General features: G+C 38.3%; 5 protein-coding genes across 5 annotated transcripts; 1 reads left to right on the forward strand and 4 right to left on the reverse strand.

Moving 5' to 3' along the window:
- Positions 1 to 2886: 2886 nt before the first annotated feature.
- On the reverse strand, positions 2887 to 4194 carry LOC121528667 (hemoglobin subunit beta-2-like). The gene is made up of 3 exons (XM_041816203.1): positions 3778 to 4194; positions 3457 to 3679; positions 2887 to 3097 (listed from the first exon to the last, which is right to left on the reverse strand). The coding sequence occupies exons 1-3, from the start codon at positions 3867 to 3869 to the stop codon at positions 2969 to 2971; spliced, it is 444 nt and encodes a 147-aa protein (XP_041672137.1). The 5' UTR covers positions 3870 to 4194; the 3' UTR covers positions 2887 to 2968.
- A 136-nt stretch (positions 4195 to 4330) lies between these two features.
- Positions 4331 to 5222, reverse strand: LOC121528666 (hemoglobin subunit beta-1-like). The gene is made up of 3 exons (XM_041816202.1): positions 5064 to 5222; positions 4760 to 4982; positions 4331 to 4547 (listed from the first exon to the last, which is right to left on the reverse strand). Exons 1-3 carry the CDS (start codon positions 5153 to 5155, stop codon positions 4419 to 4421), a joined length of 444 nt encoding a protein of 147 aa, XP_041672136.1. The 5' UTR covers positions 5156 to 5222; the 3' UTR covers positions 4331 to 4418.
- Positions 5223 to 5786: 564 nt separating this feature from the next.
- Positions 5787 to 6721, reverse strand: LOC121528668 (hemoglobin subunit beta-1-like). Its single transcript, XM_041816204.1, has 3 exons — positions 6566 to 6721; positions 6260 to 6482; positions 5787 to 6019 (listed from the first exon to the last, which is right to left on the reverse strand). Exons 1-3 carry the CDS (start codon positions 6655 to 6657, stop codon positions 5891 to 5893), a joined length of 444 nt encoding a protein of 147 aa, XP_041672138.1. The 5' UTR covers positions 6658 to 6721; the 3' UTR covers positions 5787 to 5890.
- A 4893-nt stretch (positions 6722 to 11614) lies between these two features.
- On the forward strand, positions 11615 to 12694 carry hbae5 (hemoglobin, alpha embryonic 5). Its single transcript, XM_041815575.1, has 3 exons — positions 11615 to 11779; positions 11994 to 12201; positions 12471 to 12694. Exons 1-3 carry the CDS (start codon positions 11685 to 11687, stop codon positions 12597 to 12599), a joined length of 432 nt encoding a protein of 143 aa, XP_041671509.1. The 5' UTR covers positions 11615 to 11684; the 3' UTR covers positions 12600 to 12694.
- Positions 12695 to 12788: 94 nt separating this feature from the next.
- On the reverse strand, positions 12789 to 16469 carry aqp8a.2 (aquaporin 8a, tandem duplicate 2). Its single transcript, XM_041815574.1, has 5 exons — positions 16210 to 16469; positions 15931 to 16057; positions 14273 to 14487; positions 13159 to 13293; positions 12789 to 13036 (listed from the first exon to the last, which is right to left on the reverse strand). Exons 1-5 carry the CDS (start codon positions 16467 to 16469, stop codon positions 12991 to 12993), a joined length of 783 nt encoding a protein of 260 aa, XP_041671508.1. The 3' UTR covers positions 12789 to 12990.
- Between the last annotated feature and the right edge of the window lie 4169 nt (positions 16470 to 20638).

The following is a 20638-nucleotide window of genomic DNA, read 5'->3' on the forward strand; positions in this document are numbered from 1 at the left end:
AATAGTCATGTGCAGACAAGGCCGTCCATAAAGAGGGATGAATGGGAGAGCTTTCTGGCATTCAGCCAAACTGGGGGCCCATGGAGGTCAGCAAAACCATGGTCCATTGTAAAGTTAAGCTGATATCCATATTTCATATTTAACCTTAAAAAATAACCACTCTAATCAAAGAAAGAAATATCTTTTTTAACCATTCATGTAGTAAATAACCTTCTTAACAATGTAAATCCCTTTTGTTAAAAAAAGAATTCAAATTGAATAGAAATGGCTAAAATGGGTTAATAATGGCAAAAAATGGTGGAAAAGGTGTTGAAATTGGATTTTTAAAAGAAGCAAAAATGGGTTGGCAGTGGCAAAAAAATTGATAAAAATGGCTTAAGGTGGGAAAATGGGCATAAATAGTGTTAAAAGGAGTTAAAATATGGCAGAAATTGCTTTAACTTGGCAAAAATAGGTTAACTGAGAAAGAAAAAATAGGCAGATATTGGAGTCCACCACACAGGAAAATGTGGGGAGTTATTTTTCCAGAGTAAAAAGTATTTTACTCAAAAATAGTAAAAAAATAACCAGCCACCCTGAGAGTTGGAGTAAAAACACAGAGTAAATTCTGCTGGAGTAAAACTTTTAACCACACCCACTTAAGTTCCAGCTCAGCTGGCGTTACTCATTGACGGTAACAGCTGCAGCTCATTAGGTGTCCCAGCTGCAGATAATCCTTGGCAATCAAGATCTCCACACCTGGTGATGAACCTTCAGACACCGTTGTACTACAGTTTCTAGTCAGGTAACTCATCTTCAACCTTTGAAAAAACTGGTAATTTTTCAGTGTTTTTTTTTTTTTTTTGCCTTGTCCAACTTCATTTGTCCTCTTTTTCTGCAGCACCTCCATCTCTCTGCCAGTGCTATTCACCATCATTTGCACTATTGTTTTCAAATAAACTTCTTGAACTTTACCACCTTGTCTCCTGCTCTGCTCCTGAGTTCTAGTCATATGTTCATCACAATTGTTTCTGTAATATTAGAACACTGTTTGATATGTATAGGCAAAAACACCTATTTTGTTATGCCATTTATAAATGGAAAGGCAAATTTCTATTAAGAGGAAAATGTAGCTCTATATAAAGAGGAAGATCAGTCTATTTAGAGTAAGATACAGCTCTACATAACCATTAACCAATTCTATATGGAGTAGAAAATGTTCCGTAATGAGTAGAAACATTTCTATAAGGAATGAAAAACAGTTCTGAAAGGACTAAATAGAACACTAAATTGAGAAAAAACAGCTCTATAATGAATAAAATATGGTCTGAATTACTCTGTAGTGAGTACAATTGCCGAAGAGTTGTTTTTATTATGTTCATCGTGGAGTACATAATCATCATTTAGAGTTAAATAACACCTTTTAGAGTAAAAACAACTCTGAAAACATCACTCTGCAAGCAGAGTGAATTTCACTCCAAATAGGCTGGGACCAAATGTTATATTTTCAGAGTAAAATTGTACTCAATTTGAGTAAAATCTACTCAGGCAAATTTACTGTGCAGTGAGTCAAGATAAAATCTATCTCTTGGAAAAAAAATCTATAACGCCTGTGTGACAGCCCCCTGCTGGATTTGCCATGTAGTTGATAAAAATGTCTTAAAAAAATATTGAAGAATGCATGCATGTAGAAAAATCAGCTTGCATGGTCTTATTTGATGGCAACTGTGTTATGTTGTCTATTTTTATGCAGAACATTAAAAAGAACAAACCATAGTGAATGTGAAAGTTTTGTGAAAAACATACATATACAGCGCTTAACAAATTTATCAGACCACCTGTCATATTTGTCTCAAAGACCATCCAGCATCATGAAGTGCTTTAATGCAGACTCTTTCACTTTCACTGAGCTCTCCACGTTTTACCATTTCGAACAGGAATGAGGAATTTCAAACTGAACTCACCGAAATTAGAGCCGGCTCACTGGGCTTCTCCGAGAAGTCAGAAAATAATCAAGCATAACATTCAACCGTTAAAACTCATTTTTCTGTTCAGGAATGCAAGTAAATAACTATAATTTGACATATTCATCAAGAAATATTAATGTGCTTTACTATTTTTTCAGTTTTTTTGTAAATCAGTCAATTTGAAAATTCATGGATAACAATAATAATTCTATTTTAGCATTAAAAATATCATTTTGGTTAAAGAGCTTCTACATATTGGTGCATTAACCATTGCAGAACCATCAAAAATGATTTTGGTAATCACCAATGCTGTTAATTTAGAGCAGCTGTGGCATAAACCTTACTTTGGTTAGGGTTAGGGTGGTCTAATACATTTGTTAAGCACCGTATATGTTTATTTATTTATTTCTAATGAAATGACTTTTGTCTTTGTTTCTATGTACGCTTGAGTGGTGGTTAAGTATTGCCGTTTGAAATGAGGTCACGTTGCCTATTTTAGTGAGTAAGTGTCCTTATGTGGCTCTGAGTGCCACCCCTCCAGCTGAGGCGCTTATCTAGTTTATATTCGAGTTGCAGTCAAAGATAGTCAAATGGAACATCACAGGAAAAACAAGACTTTATACTGATAACCTCTCCGTCCTCAGCTGACACCAAAGACTTTCTTCTAAACTCATATTGGAGAAATTCTGGATCGTCTCCATCAGAATCATGTTCTCAGCAAAAATTACGCAAAGATTTCTGAATTCCTGCACTGTTTTCCCTCAATTAACCCCATTATAGAAAACAACCTGCTCACTTTTTCATTTTTTCTGATAATGTTTTTAATGAACACAATGATTATGCCTATTTCTAGCTTGAATCGATGCCAAAGCATTGTTGTAATCGAGCGCCGTGTGTAATTACGCACCAACAAAGGAAAACAACAGAGACAAGAACAAGCTTTGCTTCACTGTGGCTTTATTTCTTTGTTTTGAGGTGAAAGAAGACCGCAGGTCTCCTTTTGAAGTCACTCTGTTGAAGATTTAGTGGTACTGTCTTCCAAGAGCGGACACCACAACGGACAGGAACTTCTGAAAGGCAGCCTGCGTTTCAGCTGTGAAGTCTTTACCCATTTTTGCGGCGATGCAGATGGTCAGGCAGTCAGCCAGGAGCTGGAGGAGATGAGCGAAATAGAAGAAATGCTTCATAGGAGTGTTATCGTTCATGGAACGTGTATGGGTTTATTAGGCGTCCTTGAAAATAGCGTAAAATCCCCATGCTTTGCAACTTTTGCTTGTTGATATGAGTTATGGTTTCCCTGCTCTTCAATTCAATGTATTTTTAAGTTTGTTTCATATTCAGTGACGTCATCATGTTCAAAGGTAAAACGAGGATTCAGACATTTCCCCCTTTTAAGGATTTCAGAAAGGAAAGTAAGAAAAACATCGTTCGTGTATTTGCGTCATTGCTCGTTTTTTTAGAGATGGGAAGTGGTTTAGAAAATTCTAGATAATGCTTCATGAAACCTCACCTTGAAGTTGTCGGGGTCCACGTGCAGCTTCTCGGAGTGCAGCACGCTCAGCTCGGCATAGGTGTTCTTAATGTTGTCCATGTTCTTCAGGGCCCGGTCCAGACCGTGCAGCACAATGGTGCCATGCTGTGCGATGTTGGGGTTGGACTTGATGGCCTCGGCGTTGTAGAGGTTACCAAAGCCACCGAAATACCTCTGAGTCCAGGGGTAAACGATCAGACACCTGGGGAGGAGGAACGACTGCGTTAATAACACTTCATTAATGTTGAATACTCCTCGTGTGAAACTTGTTGTTCTCCTCATGATCGTTGGTTTTCGCACCTGCACAGAGCCTTGGGCCCGATGTCATCATAGTCCAAGCTGGCAAAGATGCTGTTGATGATGCTGCGCTCCTGGTCAGTCCACTCAACCATGATGACTCTTGTTTAAGCTCAAGCTTGAAGGGAAAAGCTCAATGCTCGTGCAGCTCCACACCAGTCTATTTAAGCTATCAGTGTACCCCACCCTGAAGGAATGGGCGACAGGGAGGGGGATGCTTTAGGTCTGAAATGAGGAGTAGATAACCCAGAAATTCTCCAAAGGCCTGCTGGTTACTCAGATCTAAGATAACAAATGTTCATATCCACTTAAATACCAAATAATTCTTGCGGAAGGTAACACTATTAGTTTTCCTTTTAGGTGAGATATTTTTGCAGAAGGTGGAATATATTGACATTACAATACATATATTAATTTATTTTGCAGCTGGTGATATTTTTTAAACAACTAACTTTAATGTGTCTTGTAAAGCCTTGAGCTGTCGTCATCTCTTTCTTTCAATGCATCGTGCGTAATTACGCATAAACCAAATTAAAGAAAAAAAGGGACAACGACATAACTTTTCCTCAGTTTGCTTTTATTTCTTTATTCAGTTGACACATGACAGACGTGAGCTGCCGTCTTGTTGTATTGCTTTGCCAAGTTTAGTGGTACTGTCTTCCCAGAGCGGACACCACAACAGACATAAACTTCTGATAGGCAGCATGTTTTTCTGCTGTGAAGTCAGACCCCATTTTTCCAGCGATCTCGATGCACAGGCAGTCAGACAGAAGCTGAAAATGATCATGAAAAGCATTTTATTTTATGGCATCATGAATATTTTTCTTCCTTTTTTGCCGTTTGTTTTCATGCACATGCTGACATGATTTCCATTTAAGATCATGCTTGTTCTCTGGGTGGATTTGTGTCTTTAGGTTGCACCACACATGTTTGTGGATGTTTTTCATGTGCTCATTTTAAAGCGAGAGAAATCTGTAAAACTCACCTTGAAGTTGTCCGGGTCCACGTGCAGCTTCTCGGAGTGCAGCACGCTCAGCTCGGTATAGGTGCTCTTAATGTTGTCCATGTTGTCCAGGGCCCGGTCCAGACCGCGCAGCACAGTGACGCCATGCTTTGCGATTTTGTCGTTGGACTTGATGGCATCGATGCTGCAGAGGTTACCAAAGCTACCGAAATACCTCTGAGTCCAGGGGTAAACGATCAGACACCTGGGGAGGAGGAAAATAAAGTTTTAGGGCAAAGGTTGGCTGTTGAAATCCTACCAGCTCGGTAGAGGATGGCTTTCACACCTGATCAGAGCCCTCGGCCCCATTTGGTTGTAGTCCATGCTGCCAAAGATGCCTTTGATGATGCTGCGCTCCTTGTCAGTCCACTCAACCATGGTGACTCTTCTTTGTTTTGCTTCAGACTCGAAAGAAAAGGCTGAATGTTTTTTTTTATGACTACAGACCATCTATTTAAATACTTTAAACGCTGACCATTCTGAGGGTGTTGTGGCCTGTGATAGGCTAGAGATGAAGAGTTGGAGATTAATCTGAAATTCCCCCAGAAATGTTTTATCGGTTTGTTACAGGCCCATAAGGGTGCCAAATACTGGAGCTGGACTCGAATCAAGAGTTTTAGGCGTGTCAGCATGGTCATTAAGTCTGGCTCAAGCTCAAGCTCCAGAAGGATCAAGTTTTTTATTCTGACAAATATTAAAGATCATTTATTCTCACTGGGATCTAAGCATTCGCTTCTAATGGACACGTGATGTTAGAATACTTTGTTTTCATGAATTAAATTAATCTTCTACGTAAAATGACGCCTAAGGATAGCAATCAAATTCACTGTAGTCATATAAAGGGAAATAATGAGCTCATTTTTTATTTATTTGAAAATGATTACCTTTATGAAAAGGAAAACATACTGTTTGAGTGTGTGATTTTGCTTTGCATCTTGTTTTCATACTGCAAAACCTACATGTGTAATAAAGTGCTGTGCGTAATTACGCACAAGTTGGATCAAAACAATAGACAAGCGACAAGTAGTTTTGCTTAAGTGTGCCTTTATTTTTTGACAACAAGAGACACAGAAAACACTTTAGGCCTCCTTTGGGCGTTCTGCTGTTGCACATTTAGTGGTACTGTTTTCCCAGAGCGGACACCACAACAGCCAGGAACTTCTGAAAGGCGGCCTGCGTCTCTGCTGTGAAGTCCTTTCCCATTTTTGCGGCGATCTCGATGGTCAGGCAGTCAGACAGGAGCTGAAAAAGAAATAAAAATCCTCTCTTTATGTACTGCAATCTTAGAAGTGCATTGCATTTAATGCAGTTGTGATATCAGTTATGGTTAAAGGTGAAATCTGTAGGTTTTAATGATTGTAGAATAGAAAAATATCCTTTGCTATATTTGCATCTTCATATTTGGGGATGAAATTATAAATTGGATTTAAGGAGATGGAAAGTGGTTTAAAACGTAAATTAAAAAAAAAAAAAAATCCTCACCTTGAAGTTGTCGGGGTCCACGTGCAGCTTCTCGGAGTGCAGCACGCTCAGCTCGGCATAGGTGCTCTTAATGTTGTCCATGTTCTTCACGGCCCGGTCCAGACCGTGCAGCACAGTGACGCCGTGCTTTGCGATGTTGGGGTTGGTCTTGATGGCCTCGGCGTTGTAGAGGTTACCAAAGGCACCGAAATACCTCTGAGTCCAGGGGTAAACGATCAGACACCTGGAGAGGAAGAACATAAAGAACAATTATTGTAAACATATAAAGTTCCTGTTCAAATCAAAGCTGTTGGAGCTGTGCCGCACCTGCACAGAGCCTTGGGCCCGATGTCTTCATAGTTCAAGCCGCCAAAGATGCCGTTGATGATGCTGCGCTCCTGCTCCGTCCACACAACCATATTGTTTATTTGAGCTCAGACTTAGAAGAAAAGACTGAATGCTACCACAGTGGGACCCCCGTCTATTTAAATGTTTGGAAGCTAACCCCTCCCCAGGGTGAGGGTCTCTGATAACGCTTTGACCCCTCGAGAAATTTCTGGAACCTTTTGTTATTATCATCCTTAATATTCACAGAAACGCCAGCTATTGGTGTCCACTCTTTGGTTCTCTTAAAATTATTCTAATTCTAAAAGCATGCCGTATCAATTACGGCTTAAATGAGCTATATATGGACAAGTTGGATTGAACTCCTGTGATTGTGAAGAAACTATGAAGGTTAGCAAACTTTTCATGTCATAACAGGGCCACAATAGACGCTATACAATGTGATTGCTGTCCTTTATATATTTATTTGATTTGATTTTACTGCCAGCATTATTTATTGACTCTAAACAATGTTTTCAGTCATGTTTAGATGATCTCATCTTTCTAGTTTGCAGACTTTGTTAGAGCCATGAATATGTGTTGGTAGGAATCATCAGGCCTGCTCTAATCCATTTATGCCTATGTCATTTTTAAACTTCACTTAATGCAATTGAATTTGCCAAGCAGCAGCAGCAGTCCTTCATGCCAGTGTTATCTGAAGAAGCACACTGGTGTTATCTGCAGCAGCGCCCCCTCCACCCAGGCATGCACTGCCAAAACCCACATATGTTTAATCAAGTGGACTTTTAGCTGCTGATAAAGGTTATGCATATAATTTTTCATTCGAAAGTAACATTTAGCCCCATAAAAATATGACTGCAGACACAGAGAAAGCCCTGTTCCAAAGTTCAAACTTGTTTTGAACTTACTGAAAATAAAGTAAATCGTCTCTGTAGATGATGAGACAACAATGCAAACAAGTGTGTATGTTAGTCCTACAGCTTCAAAGTCCAGGGGGTCTGAGTTTAGCCAAAAAGTTCAGCTAAATCCAAGAAATGCAAAAAATAAAAAAGAGGTGGTGGGTTTCCTCTCTGCTGTGACTTTTTCCACTACATCCAATATTTCTCATTTTCTCACTCTAGTCCCCTCTCTCTTATCCTTAAAGCTCTATGTTGCAGGTGTACTGTTAAAATGCTTGCATTTAACCACAAGATGCCCTGAGGCACTAAAATGAAAATATCGTAGAGCACGTGAGAACGTGTGGCTCTTTTGTCATGATTTGTGGCTCTTTTATGCCTTAATTTTAAATATTATCCCCCCAGGAAACCTTTAAAAAGGTGAACTTTGACCTCAGAAATTATCCATTGCAGGTCACATTAATCAGTTTGTTTCCCACACATATACAGAAGGCTTTAATTGTCAAATTTAATTGTCAGCCTTTATTATGTGTATGTCTCCATTGCCATTAAATTCATTTTTTGTCACTTTTAATCATTTTTTGCTGCTTTTAGCCCACTTTTGCCTCTTCTTTTTGCCACTTTCTGCCTTTTTTTGCCACTTGTATCCTGCTTTTTGCAATTTGCATTTTTCCCTTTTAAGCTGCCTCTTGCTATTAAATATCGCTTTCCCTCACCTTTTTTCTGCTTTTTGCCCATTTTAAACACTTTTCACTCATTTTTTTGCCAACTTTTTTGCCACTTTATGACCATTTTTGCCACCTATAACACATTTTTTGTCACTTCTCACACATTTCTGCCACTTCTCTTTCCATTTTTTTGTGACTATTCACCCAGTTTTTGCCATTTTATGCCTATTTTCTCCAGTCACCCATTTCTAGCCACATTTCTACCGCTCTTTTACCAGCTTTAACTTATTTTTATTACCACTATAATTCATTTTTCCACCACTTTCAATGTGGGTCTTGCAAAGGTATTTTTCAACAATTAGGCTCTTTGGCTGAGCAGGGTTGATTAACACTGTCTTAGAGTGAAATTGCATCACAACTGTTTGGTTTTCCTTAAGGTGTGTTTGATATAAACTGTGTTTTTGGAAGAAAACATGTAACCAGTTAGTTTTTGCAAGCAATTTATTCTTGTATGTAACAACTTAAAACTGAAGGTTTTATGTGTCTGGTCTTTTTAAAAACTTTTCATTAATCACGGCATGACAATGAAATAATTCCAAGCCCTTTTCACATGTGCAACACACTCCTGGAAATATTAACACCACCATAAGGGGTCAAAATTAAAGCAAAAGGGCCTTAAACAGAATTTAACCTGCCTTTTATTGGACAAAGCCGGTTAAATGTCCCATGCACAGAGCAGCCTCGGCCTATAAGTGGATGTGGAAATGCACCCACTAATCATGCTTGGGTTTTATTAGGATAAGCACCTCTTCCTGGATGCCCCCTGCCCCGCTTCAAGTCAGTATTTAGTAGATGCACCTTTGGCTGTAATCACAGCACTAAGTCTGTGTGGATAGGTCTGGCTGCTGGGAAGCATCCTCACAGCATGATGCTGCCGCCACCAAGCTTCACAGAGGTGTGTTTGTGGTCATGTGCAGTGTTTGATGTCTGCCAAACAAAGTGCCTTGTCTGATTGTCATAAAGCACCATTTTTGTCTCATCAGACCAAAGAACTTTCTTCCACTTGACCATGGGGTCTCCCACATGCCTTTAGGTGAACTCCAGTCAAAATTAAACAGAGTTTTCATCAACAGTGGCTTTTTCTTTGACCCTCTCCCATAAAGCTTTTGCTGGTGAAGAACCCAGGCAACAGTTGTATTCAGCTGCTGAAGCTTGTAACTCCTTCAGAGTAGTCATTGGTGTCTTGGTGGTCTCTCTCATTAGACACCTTCTCGTATAGTTGCTCAGTTTTTGAAGACGGCTTAAGCAATGATGAATAATTATATCAAAATGAGTCAAATAAGAAAAGTAAACACTTTGTATATTAAACACAAAAATGATCACATCATAAAGTATGAGAAATTTGGGCCCTCAACATACAAATTAACTAATAGAGTCAAAATACAAATTAAAATTTTAAAAACAACATATGTTACAATTAAATAATTATGCAGTCTATCACAACCCCAAAATCTATATTCTTAATTTTCAACTGTCTACAGAAAAAGAAAAGAAAAAAAAAATCAGAATTTAAGGTGGGAACTGTGAGTGACCCATCCAGTTAAAGATCAACAGCCTGTGCTGTAAACAATGACATTTAAGACCATCTCCCACGTTTACTTCACCTCTAAATGGGCCTTTGCTAACAGTCACTGAATATCTGCAGCTTTAGGAAGTAAGGATATTTGCAAAATCAAATGCCAAAGAAGAGGTTTTACAATCAGCAATGCAGTGTTTTGAAAGAACTATTTCATATTGTTTGACAGTGTGTGTATATAGATATATATAAATTTATATACACACGGCATTAGCTGTCTGCTTGGTCTTGGTCGTGCTTGAAAATTAAACCACTCCCATTCTGGCTCTTTCCAGAAAGAATGGTGCGACAAAGGTGGCCTGAGACTTTTGCACATTCATGTTTACATTTGAAACTGAAATGGCGCTTTATTTTGAAATTCTATGCATATTTCATGACATGTCACACAGTGCTCAACAAATTTATTAGACCAGCTGTCATATTTGTCCAAAGACCATCCAGCATCATGAAGTGCTTTAAAGGTGCATTGTGTAGTATTTAGCCTATTAGCATTTAATAAAACAAACAAACAGTAAAATGAAACATGATGTCTATAGGTAGGTCTATCCTAATTAGTGTTTATCCACCTGAAAAAAATGTGTGTGTTTTTTTTAAATATCAACTCAGAATAAGCAGTCTATTCATACATGGGGAGGGTCCCCTCCACGGGCGCCACCATCTTGAATTTTTGCATTTTGCATGTTTCTATGGCGCCACAGAAGCGACCAAATCACAGATACTCTTTTTTAAAAATCCCACCGGTTGCCACAATTTTCACCAGAGAAACATGCAAAATGCAAAAATTCAAGATGGCGGCGCCCCTGGAGGGGACCCTCCCCATGTATGAATAGACTGCTTATTCTGAGTTAATATTAAAAAAACACATTTTTTTCAGGTGGATAAACACTGATTAGGATAGACCTACCTATAGACATCATGTTTCATTTTACCAAGTTTGTTTGTTTTACTAAATGCTACTAGGCTAAATATTACACACTGCACCTTTAATGCAGACTCTTTCATTTTCAGTGAGCTCTCCACATTTTACCATTTTGGACAGGAATGAGGGATTTCAAACTGAATTCACCCAAATCAAAGCCGGCTCACTGGGCTTCTCTGAGAAGTCAGAAATGAATCAAGCATAACATTCAACCACTAAAACTCATTTTTCTGTTCAGGAATGCAAGTAAATAACTATAATTTGACATATTCATCAAGAAATATTAATGTGCTTTACTATTTTTTCAGGTTTTTTTGCAAATCAGTCAATTTGAAAATTCATGGATAACAATATTAATTCTATTTTAGCATTAAAAATATCATTTTGGTTAAAGAGCTTCTACATATTGGTGCATTAACCATTGCAGAACCATCAAAAATGATTTTGGTAATCACCAATGCTGTTAATTTAGAGCAGCTGTGGCATAAACCTTACTTTGGTTAGGGTTAGGGTGGTCTAATAAATGTTTTAAGCACTGTATATCTAAGAGCTTCATCAGTTTCACGATTTTGTGTTTTTCTTACTTATTGTAAATGATCAATTTTGTGATCTACCCTTTTGATGAGAGTTATCAATATAAAACTTGAAGTTATAATCTGGTGCGTAATTTTACGCAGTTACATCTTCTGCACGAGTCTACGGTGACCTGAGATACCCTCAGAGAAATTCTGCGTCACTCCTTTAACTCCTGACAATCTTTAATTTTTGGACTCGTCATACATTAAAGCCTGTGCCAATCGCCACCCACGATGTGAGCTGCTGATAGTTTCTATCAGACTCGCAGAAGGCCCCGATCTGCGTCAACGCGCGCGGCTTGGCATCCTTTCTTGTGGGTGGGACTCGTGAAGCAACTGAATTTAAATGGAGGTCCAAAGTGGCCGTAGAGATCACCATACGACTCAGGCAAGACAACCGAGACAACATGAGTTTGACTGAAAAAGACAAGGCCACAGTCAGGGCACTGTGGAGCAAAATCTCCAAGTCTGCAGATGCCATCGGCACTGAGGGTCTTAACAGGTACGTGCTACCTTCATGTCGTCTGTTATCTTTTTTTTTTTTTAAATTGATATGTGGTAATGTTATTTCTTTTTTTTTTCTTTTTATAAATTTACAATCAGGTGAATGCGTTTGATGTAAATTTTAATAATTTGAAGTCAACTATCAATGGAGAGAAGGAAAATACTCCTATCCTTATAGTTTGTTAATACTACTACTAATGATAATCCCACAGGATGTTCTGGGTCTATCCCCAGACCAAGACCTACTTCTCCCACTGGCCCGATTTGAGCTACAACTCTGCCCCCGTGAAGACCCACGGAAAGAAGGTGATGGGTGGAATTGCTCTGGCCGTGTCCAAGATAGACGACTTGACCAGCGGCTTACTGGACCTGAGCGAGCAGCACGCCTTCAATATTAAGGTGGATCCGGCCAACTTCAGGGTGAGTCAGTGACATATTAAATCCTTTACTCTGACTCCATGACTGAGATCCGGGCTATAAATGCGCCTATCGATGTGATTTACGCACGAGCAGAATTGATTTTACGCACAAATTACGCATTTGTATTAAAGAAATTTGAACTATGGAAGAAAATTATTTCATTTTAATGTAAACAACTGAGGGGAAATTTCATTTTTTTTTTAAATATTGAGAAGATGATTCTCAAAATTTGGATTTCGGGCTGTAAGACATTTTTTTTCTATCCGCAGATCCTGTCCCACTGCATTCTTGTGGTGATGGCCATGATGTACCCGAATGACTTCACCCCTGAGGTCCATTGTTCCCTGGATAAATTCCTGACCTGCGTCTCTCTGGCTCTCTCTGATAAATACCGCTAAACTGCCAGAAGTGCAGGATGCAGACTGCAACAATTGAGCATGTCAATCGTTTTGAAAATGAAATAAAAATCAAATTGCATGCCGCCTAAAATTCATACTGCCCCTGCCTACTGTCGTTTGTGTCTTTTGTCATGCGTCTTCATACATGCACATTTTTTTTAGTGCCAAGGGCACAAATAAAAAACTATATGTGTTCACAACTTTAATTCAAAACAAAGAATCCACAAGATAAGGATCGAATAAAGTTTGACATTTAAAGAAAAGACAAGAAAATCACAGTGATCACATGTCATCATTGCATGGATCGACTGCGTTCCGTTGTATCATTACACAGACAGTTTACAGTTTTTATGACGTCTCCATATAAAAAAGTCAACACACAGGCAGGCTGTTATGTTTTCATAACCACTCGTAACTCTTCATCCCCGAGAAGGAGCCTGAAAACAAAGAGACACATTGTTAACGTTGGTGTGGAGCTCACTAGACAATGTTGGTTTTATTCAAACGGACAGAAAAATAGGTGGTGGTCGTGGTGGTGTGGGGGGGGGGTCTCTCTCACCTGAGCAGAGCAGCGGCCACCAGACCCCCTCCCACAGGCCCCACCCAGTAAACCCAGTGATAGGTCCAGTAGTTCACCATCACAGCCGGACCGAAAGCTCGGGCTGGGTTCAGGCACGTCCCTGAAACGTCACCCCTGCGTAAAAATAAAGTCATGAATAAATACAGACTTAAAAAATAAATAGATTAATAAAAAAAGAAAGAAAAAAAATAACTAAAACAAACAGATGAATAAAAATAAATACAAAATAAACAAATAAATCAAATTTGAAATAATATATATTACTAACCAATAAATAAATAAACTGAAAGCAAAAGTTAAAAAAGATTATCTTAATAATAAAGTTACATGAAGTTTTATTTATTACAGAATACATTCTGAAAATAATCTTTCACATTATTGTATTACACGGGTAAGAAATATTCCCTTTAAAAGATTTTTAATATCTTTTTATACAGAATATAATAGCACAAAACATACATAATATATAAACAAAAAGTAACAAACAAAACTAAAACAAAAAGATAAATTAAAATAATACAAAACAAACAAAAAATAAAATGATATATCCTCCTAAACAATCAATAAATAAATCGAAAGCAAAAGTTTAAAGGATATATAATCTAAATATAATATAATATAATCTAAATCATTATCAAATACTTTACATATGACATGATAAGAAATATTCCTTAAAAAAAAGATTTTAAATATCCTTGAATACCGCATCTAAAAAGCACTAAAACACAAAAAGAAATAACTTATCATTGAAACATTTAAGCCATATGACAATAATTGGTTTCTAAAATCAGTAATAGGATAAAATATCCAAGGGGGTGAATACTTTTCACAGGCACTGTATTAGTCACACTTAAAGGTTTTAGATCATCTTGACTCAGTTAAGGTCAGAGTTCATGTTCAAGTTGAGTTTCCTTTGTAAAACATACATTTCCCCCCTTATATTTAATTATAAATTTCTGCAATAGATGATATTCTGCGTGCACACTATGCTTTTTCTGAGTGAAAGTAGCTGCTAACTGACCTTCACTAAAGTCCAGTGTAACAGCTTAAGGCAAGACTGACGCACAATGGATGAGCCCCTCCTTTATCTCACCCTGCCAGGATGTTAATGATGACAGTGCAGCCCACAAGGAAAGGAGCCAGTGGGGTTTTGGTCTTGCGGTTGACTGCCACCAGCAGCACCACCATGGTAACCAGGCAGGTCATGGCCACCTCCCCAAAGATGGCCCCTGTCAGCTGACTCTCTGATTTGATGATATCAAATGCTGCTCCTGTGGCATTCATGTATCGCTCTGCTGGGGTCATCACCTGTGAAATGAAGGTGGGGTGAGCTTTTAATCAATAAGGTATTAATGGACATGCAACATTGCATACTATGTGTGTCCAAAAGAGCCAAGAGTTTGAGTTATTGCACAGTGGGTGCCCACAGCAAGTTAAAGAACAACTAAAGATGTTCATCATGCAACAGGGAACAGTAAAGAATGTTATATGACTCTCTCTAATATAACTTATCTTAAATTAATATTATTTCACATACAGTAATTTTGATTAGCCCAACTTATTGAATGTGACTTGACTAAACTTGAATTAACTTAGTTTTACTATAATTAGCCTGTCCTAAAATGAGCTGGCTCTTTTTCCACTTAACTAGATTTAACTCAACTTGACATCCCTTGGATTTTATTGACGTAATTTAACATGACTAGAGTAAACCTAACCTAACCTAAACTAACCTAACCTACCCCTAACCTAATCCTGACTTAAGTCAGCTCAACTTAATTTAACGTAAGTCAGCTTAACTCAACAAACATCACCTCATTGCAAATTAACTTAACCTGACTCAACTTTATTTAACTGATCTTATTGAACTTAATTTTAAGTAACTTCACCTGACTTGACTTAGCTTAACCTAACCTAGCCCCAACTTGACTCATCTCAACTCTACTCAACACAATGCAGGTAAACTGGACTAAATTTATGTTAACTCATTTTACTCAACTCAACTCAACTCAATTCAACTAAACCAGACTTAACTAAACAAAACTAAACTTTTCCTAATTCAACTCAACTCAACTTAATCAGACTAAACTTAACAAACATAACCTTTCCTAATTAAATTCAACTGAACAACTCAACTCAACTCAACTTTACCTGACTTAACTCAACTCAACTTAAAAACACAACTCAACCAGACTTATCAGTCTAAACTTAACCTTTACTAGTTCAATTCAACTCAACTCGGCTCAACTCAACAACTCATCTCAACTAAACTCAACTTAAACCAACTTAACTCAACCAGACTTAACTTACTTAACCTAATCTTTCCTAATTCAACTCAACTCAGCTTTACCAGACTCAACTAAACTTAACTTAACCTTTTTACTAATTCAGTTAAACTCAATTCAACCCAGCTCAACTTTATCAGACTTAACTTATCCTAACTTAACTAAACTTAGCTCAACCTTTCCTAATTCAATTCAGCGCAGATCAACTTTACCTGACGTAGCTTACCTCAACTCAACTCAACTCAACCAGACTGAACTTAACTAAACTTAACCTGTCCTCATTCAATTCAACTTCAACTCAACTCAACTCACCTTAATCAAACCAGACTTAACTTAACTTAACTAAACTTAACTTAACCTTTCCTTATTCAATTCAATTCAATTCCACTCAACTCATCTTAATTTAACTTAACTCAAGTCCACTCAATTCACTCACTCACTCACTCACTCACTCACACACTCTAACCTTGGCCATTCCAGCTCCCAGCACTCCTCCAATCAGCTGGCTAACCAAATAGGGTATCACCAGCCTCTGCTCCATGCCTCCACACAGGTATATGGCAATAGTGAAGGGAGGGTTGAAATGGGAACCACTTTAGGTAGAGAGGAAACAAAGAAAATATAAAATCAAACTGGGTAATATAACAGTCAGAGCAGTCTGAAATATGTCAAATATGATGCATTTTTTGCACAAAAAACAAAGCAAGCACAAAAAATACTCACACTAAAACTACTACAAAATTACCTTATCTTATCCATGATGGCTACCATCACAGCAACAGCCAGTCCATGCACCAGCGCTGGCTGTAGCCGTCCAGCTGCAGGCACATTCTCAATGACTGACACACATCCGATGAATACGAAGAACATGGTCCCCACTATCTCAGCCAGACAAGGTTGAAACAGCCTCTCATATTTGTTTGGAGGTTTGGACGCTGCTGATTTCCTTCCCTTCTCCATCAGAGTAGCATCTGTGTCTTCCATTTCCATTTTCTGGATTCCCATTGGTGTCTGTTTGAATTTCTATGAGGGACTTCTGTAACAGGATTAATACCGCAGACAGTCTAACTGCACCTCTGGTACCTCAACGGTGTTCAGTCAGCAGACTAAGTCAAGGTCCCTGTGAGCTGTTGTGGTCATTTAAAATTATCACCAGTACCTGTAACACTGAACTTGAATTGCTTCACAGCGCCATAAAACATTAAAGGTGAAGGATTTTTTTATGATTCCTTTTAGCATAACAATCTCCGCCCAAACAAGTTCTCTGTCACCTGCACTGCTCCACCTGTAGATTAGTAAAGCCAGGTAATCCAGATTCTCAAGGAGAGAGCCTGTGAGATCTGTATGATAAAAATGCTTTTTACCTCAATCGGTGAGGCCAGATGAGTTCGAGGGGTTCAAGAAGTCCATATAATCATCGATTTTTTTTTTCACTGGAGTTCATAGGCCCTCCTAGAGTTAACACCATTAGCTTACTTACATTTAGATAAGAGCTGGACCATAGACTTCACAGCTCTCTGTAATCTTCACTCTGAAGACCCACGTGTGTTCTCAGCAGGTTGCACTCACCAACATTAGAATATGTTATTTTATTTTAAAGTAAAGCCCCACATGTAAAGAGTAAACTGAAATATTTTTTAAATAGTTGTAGATTTTGATTTTATTTGACTTAACATTTCCTCTATAAGAATATTAATAGATAAATATCCTAATTGTTTTTTCTATATTTATTTAAAGCCCCTGTAAAGAGCTTTCAGTTAGCACTAATTTTGGAGCCCACCAGTGGAAAACACAATGATGTACCTCTTTGCTGATTTTTTTGGTGCACTTTGGCACCCAAAAAGCAAAGGTCTCTGAGTGCTAATGCACTTTCATCAAACACCTGTAGTGCCTGCACACCTTCCCCTCATAGACACATTTAAATGAAAGAAGGCGCAGCCAGTGAAGGCACTGTGAGAATTTTAAAAAACATAATGGCTTAAAGGGTACAGTAATATTACTAGTTTTGATGCAAACACAATACAGAAGGCTAGTAGTTCATTCATTCTATATGCTATTTACTTCAACCATAAACCCTATTAGAGCAACAGTCAGATTATCATATATATTAAGCATAAGCGTTTACTTTACAACTGTTAATTATTCACTATTCACACATGGACAAAATTATGGGACCCTTTGGTTAAAGAAAGAAAACCCACAATGCTCACTAAAATAACTTGAAGTTAATAAAAAATGACTGAAAATGAACTCATGAAAATCAGACATTGATTTTTAACTGTGGTTCAATGGAATCATTTTAAAAAACACAATAATGAAACTGGCCTGGACAAAATTGATGGTACCCCCAAAAAAGCTGTAAAATAATTGGACCATAGGGACATGTTAATCTAAGGTGTGTCCTCTAATTAGCATCAGGGGTGTGTTCACACTTGTAATCAGTCAGTCTGCCTATTTTAAGGGGGAAAAGTAGTCACTGCTGTTTGGTGTCATGCTGTGTACAACACTGAACATGGACCACAGAAAGCTAAGGAGACAGTTGTCCCAGGAGATTAGAAAGAAAATTATAGACAAGCATGTTAAAAGTAAAGGCTGTAAGACCATCTCCAAGCAGCTTGATCTTTCTGTGACAACAGCTGCACATATTATCCAGATGATTAACGTCCACAGGACTGTAGCCAGGCTCTCTGGACACGGCTGCAAGAGGAAAATTGATGACAAATTGAAGAGACTGAAAAAAACAAATGGTAACCAAAGAGACCACTCCAAAGAGATTAGAGATGAACTCCAAGGTCAAGGTACATCAGTGTCAGAACAGACCATCCTTCGCTGTTTCAGCCAAAGTGGACTTAATGAAAGCAACCGAGTTCAAAGGTAAACCATGACGTGAACAAATATCATGATGCCAGACAATACAGCAGAAAAACTGAGACAACTTAAATAGAAAATGAATAAGATTATTGTAAATGTAAGGCAAAAGTAGGCAAAAATGGGTGAAAAGTGGTAAAAAATTAGAGGAAAGTTGCGTAAAAGGTTAAAGTGGCCAAAAAAAGGCAAAAAAGGTCCACAAACAGCAAAAATAGGTAGCAAAAAGTAGTGGCAAAAATAGTTAAAGCAGCAGAAACTGATTTTAGAAATATGGCAAAAAGCAGCAAAAAAGTAACCTGACACGCCAGATGGATGTGTTTCACACATCCATTTGGAAAACCTTTAATACTAAGCGTTTGGTAAAGGGCAGAGGATTTGAAAAAACACTAGGAGTGTGATTGGATGAACGTTCTGTCTGTCACATTTTGACGGGTCACCAGAGCAACAAAACATGTGATGTAGCCGCTATCAAGGTGTGCGTGCGCAGCTACCAAGAAGTAACACGAACCATGGCCGCTATAGACATGTCAGTACACAACTTTTGTCACTGCTGTTCTTTGTTCTTCTTTTAACAAAGAAATGTCATCAGGTTCTGATAAATCTGGCGCTTTAGCAGCATCCACACTGATGTCACTGATGTCTGGCCTCTTGTTGCTGCTTGCTTATGTCACGACTCCGCCACGCCAGAGAATACGGCCCCTCGTCACTGATTGGTCCTGTCACTTTCTAACCGGGCTCAAACAGTTCAGACGGGAGCTTTGCAAGATGGATTTGCCAGTGAAAAATGAGGAAATGGGCGGATCCATTTGCTCTGCAAGGTTAGCAAAACAGTGTTAAAAGTGACAAAAAATGGGGCCAAAATGGGCACAGTATGGCAAAACAGGATAAAAGTGCCAATTAACTGTCAAAAACGAGTTAAAAGTGGAAAAAAGAAGAAGCAAAAGAAAAAAAAAACAGCAAAATGGGTTAAAATGACCAAAAGTAGTGGCAAAAGTTGGGGGGAAGAGGCACAAAGGGATTAAAAAACTGGAAAAAGCAGTAAAAATGAATAAACAGTGGGAAAAAAGTGGTAAAGATGAATGTACAGCTGCAAAAAAAAAATAAAGGTGGCAAAAATGTAGCAAAAATTGGTTAAGTGTGGAAAAATTGGTAAAAGCAGCATAAATTGATAAAAAGCAGCAAAAATGGGTTAACAGAGGCAGAAAAGTAAAAAAAAAAAAAAAAAAAGATGGACAGAAAGTGGCAAAAAAGTAGGACAAATGCAAAATATGGCAACAATGGGTTTAAAGTGCCAAATTGCTCCTGTGGACAGGAGCCATGCTATATGGCTCAAGTCTTTACAAATGAGGTGTTCAAGGGCAGCTATGATTTTCTGATCTTGTTTGGAAGTTTAGGGAAATTTTGACAATACTGCATCATGCAGTGCTTGTTGTGACAGCACAAATCAGCCCAGTGTAGTGAGCATGGCTGTCGTTGCTAACTGCTAATTAGCTTGGTGCCTTGTCATACGTAGAATGAATGAATGTTTGTGTTGCTGCAGGATTTTACCTTGCTTTTGCACCACTTTCATATTGCATGACTCATGTCTTACAACCAGCTTTCTGCTTTTAAAAGAACCTGAAATTATCTTTTATCTTTGCCTCCAGGAGATTAACTTTCTCTGCATGCTGGCCCGTATTGATCTGAAACATGCACTGCATCATGTAGCATTACATCTGTTGCCACCTATTGGCTTTTTTTTGCTCAACGCACTATAGGGGATGCTTATTTTGTAACTGCAGCATTTGCAGCCATACCAATTCTGTAACATCTGTATCGATACACGTATAAGCCAGTTAGGATTTTTTTTTTTAGCACAAACCTACAGCGACAGACATTCTGTTAGCAGGGCTAAAAAGGTTCACGCTGGTTGGGCTTATGTCTAGTGACTGAAAGGCCCTACTAGCTGTATTTTAAAGTTCTTTTATCTGACACCTGCTGCATGGAGGTGATTTCAGTAATTCAACAGCAGGAAAGATCAGTCCTGTCATTGGAAGGTCTTGTCTTCTTTTGTAGGTTGTGTTAGAGGCAACAGTAATAATTTAAGTCTTTTTTTATAACCTGTAGCAAAAAGGTTTCTAGCTTTTTGCTTTGTGATTTATCCAGATCTGGATGCGCTTGTTGCTCACCTGTTAAAGTGTTGGTTTAATAAATGTAAGACTCAGACCTTTATCACAGCATCTAAGGTTTAACCCTAAGCTTTCTGCAGGGAGTCATTCCCCCCTTCTCATCCTGACATCCATGACCTTCTCATTTCTTTTACACCA

This window comes from Cheilinus undulatus, linkage group 20 (assembly GCF_018320785.1).
Source record: "Cheilinus undulatus linkage group 20, ASM1832078v1, whole genome shotgun sequence".
Classification (NCBI taxonomy): domain Eukaryota; kingdom Metazoa; phylum Chordata; class Actinopteri; order Labriformes; family Labridae; genus Cheilinus; species Cheilinus undulatus.

Excerpts from the sequence above, each read along its gene's own strand:
- aqp8a.2 (XM_041815574.1), bottom strand. The coding sequence starts at position 16,469 with ATGGGAATCCAGAAAATGGAAATGGAAGACACAGATGCTACTCTGATG. Across the intron at positions 16,058-16,209 it reads GCCATCATGGATAAGATAAG|TGGTTCCCATTTCAACCCTC; the intron begins GTAATTTTGTAG and ends CTCTACCTAAAG. Across the intron at positions 13,037-13,158 it reads GTGGCCGCTGCTCTGCTCAG|GCTCCTTCTCGGGGATGAAG; the intron begins GTGAGAGAGACC and ends CTTTGTTTTCAG.
- LOC121528666 (XM_041816202.1), bottom strand. The coding sequence starts at position 5,155 with ATGGTTGAGTGGACTGACAAGGAGCGCAGCATCATCAAAGGCATCTTT. Across the intron at positions 4,983-5,063 it reads GGGCCGAGGGCTCTGATCAG|GTGTCTGATCGTTTACCCCT; the intron begins GTGTGAAAGCCA and ends CCTCCTCCCCAG. Across the intron at positions 4,548-4,759 it reads TGGACCCGGACAACTTCAAG|CTTCTGTCTGACTGCCTGTG; the intron begins GTGAGTTTTACA and ends GATCATTTTCAG.
- LOC121528667 (XM_041816203.1), bottom strand. The coding sequence starts at position 3,869 with ATGGTTGAGTGGACTGACCAGGAGCGCAGCATCATCAACAGCATCTTT. Across the intron at positions 3,680-3,777 it reads GGGCCCAAGGCTCTGTGCAG|GTGTCTGATCGTTTACCCCT; the intron begins GTGCGAAAACCA and ends CCTCCTCCCCAG. Across the intron at positions 3,098-3,456 it reads TGGACCCCGACAACTTCAAG|CTCCTGGCTGACTGCCTGAC; the intron begins GTGAGGTTTCAT and ends CATCTCCTCCAG.
- hbae5 (XM_041815575.1), top strand. The coding sequence starts at position 11,685 with ATGAGTTTGACTGAAAAAGACAAGGCCACAGTCAGGGCACTGTGGAGC. Across the intron at positions 11,780-11,993 it reads GGCACTGAGGGTCTTAACAG|GATGTTCTGGGTCTATCCCC; the intron begins GTACGTGCTACC and ends ATAATCCCACAG. Across the intron at positions 12,202-12,470 it reads TGGATCCGGCCAACTTCAGG|ATCCTGTCCCACTGCATTCT; the intron begins GTGAGTCAGTGA and ends TTCTATCCGCAG.
- LOC121528668 (XM_041816204.1), bottom strand. The coding sequence starts at position 6,657 with ATGGTTGTGTGGACGGAGCAGGAGCGCAGCATCATCAACGGCATCTTT. Across the intron at positions 6,483-6,565 it reads GGGCCCAAGGCTCTGTGCAG|GTGTCTGATCGTTTACCCCT; the intron begins GTGCGGCACAGC and ends CTTCCTCTCCAG. Across the intron at positions 6,020-6,259 it reads TGGACCCCGACAACTTCAAG|CTCCTGTCTGACTGCCTGAC; the intron begins GTGAGGATTTTT and ends TTTCTTTTTCAG.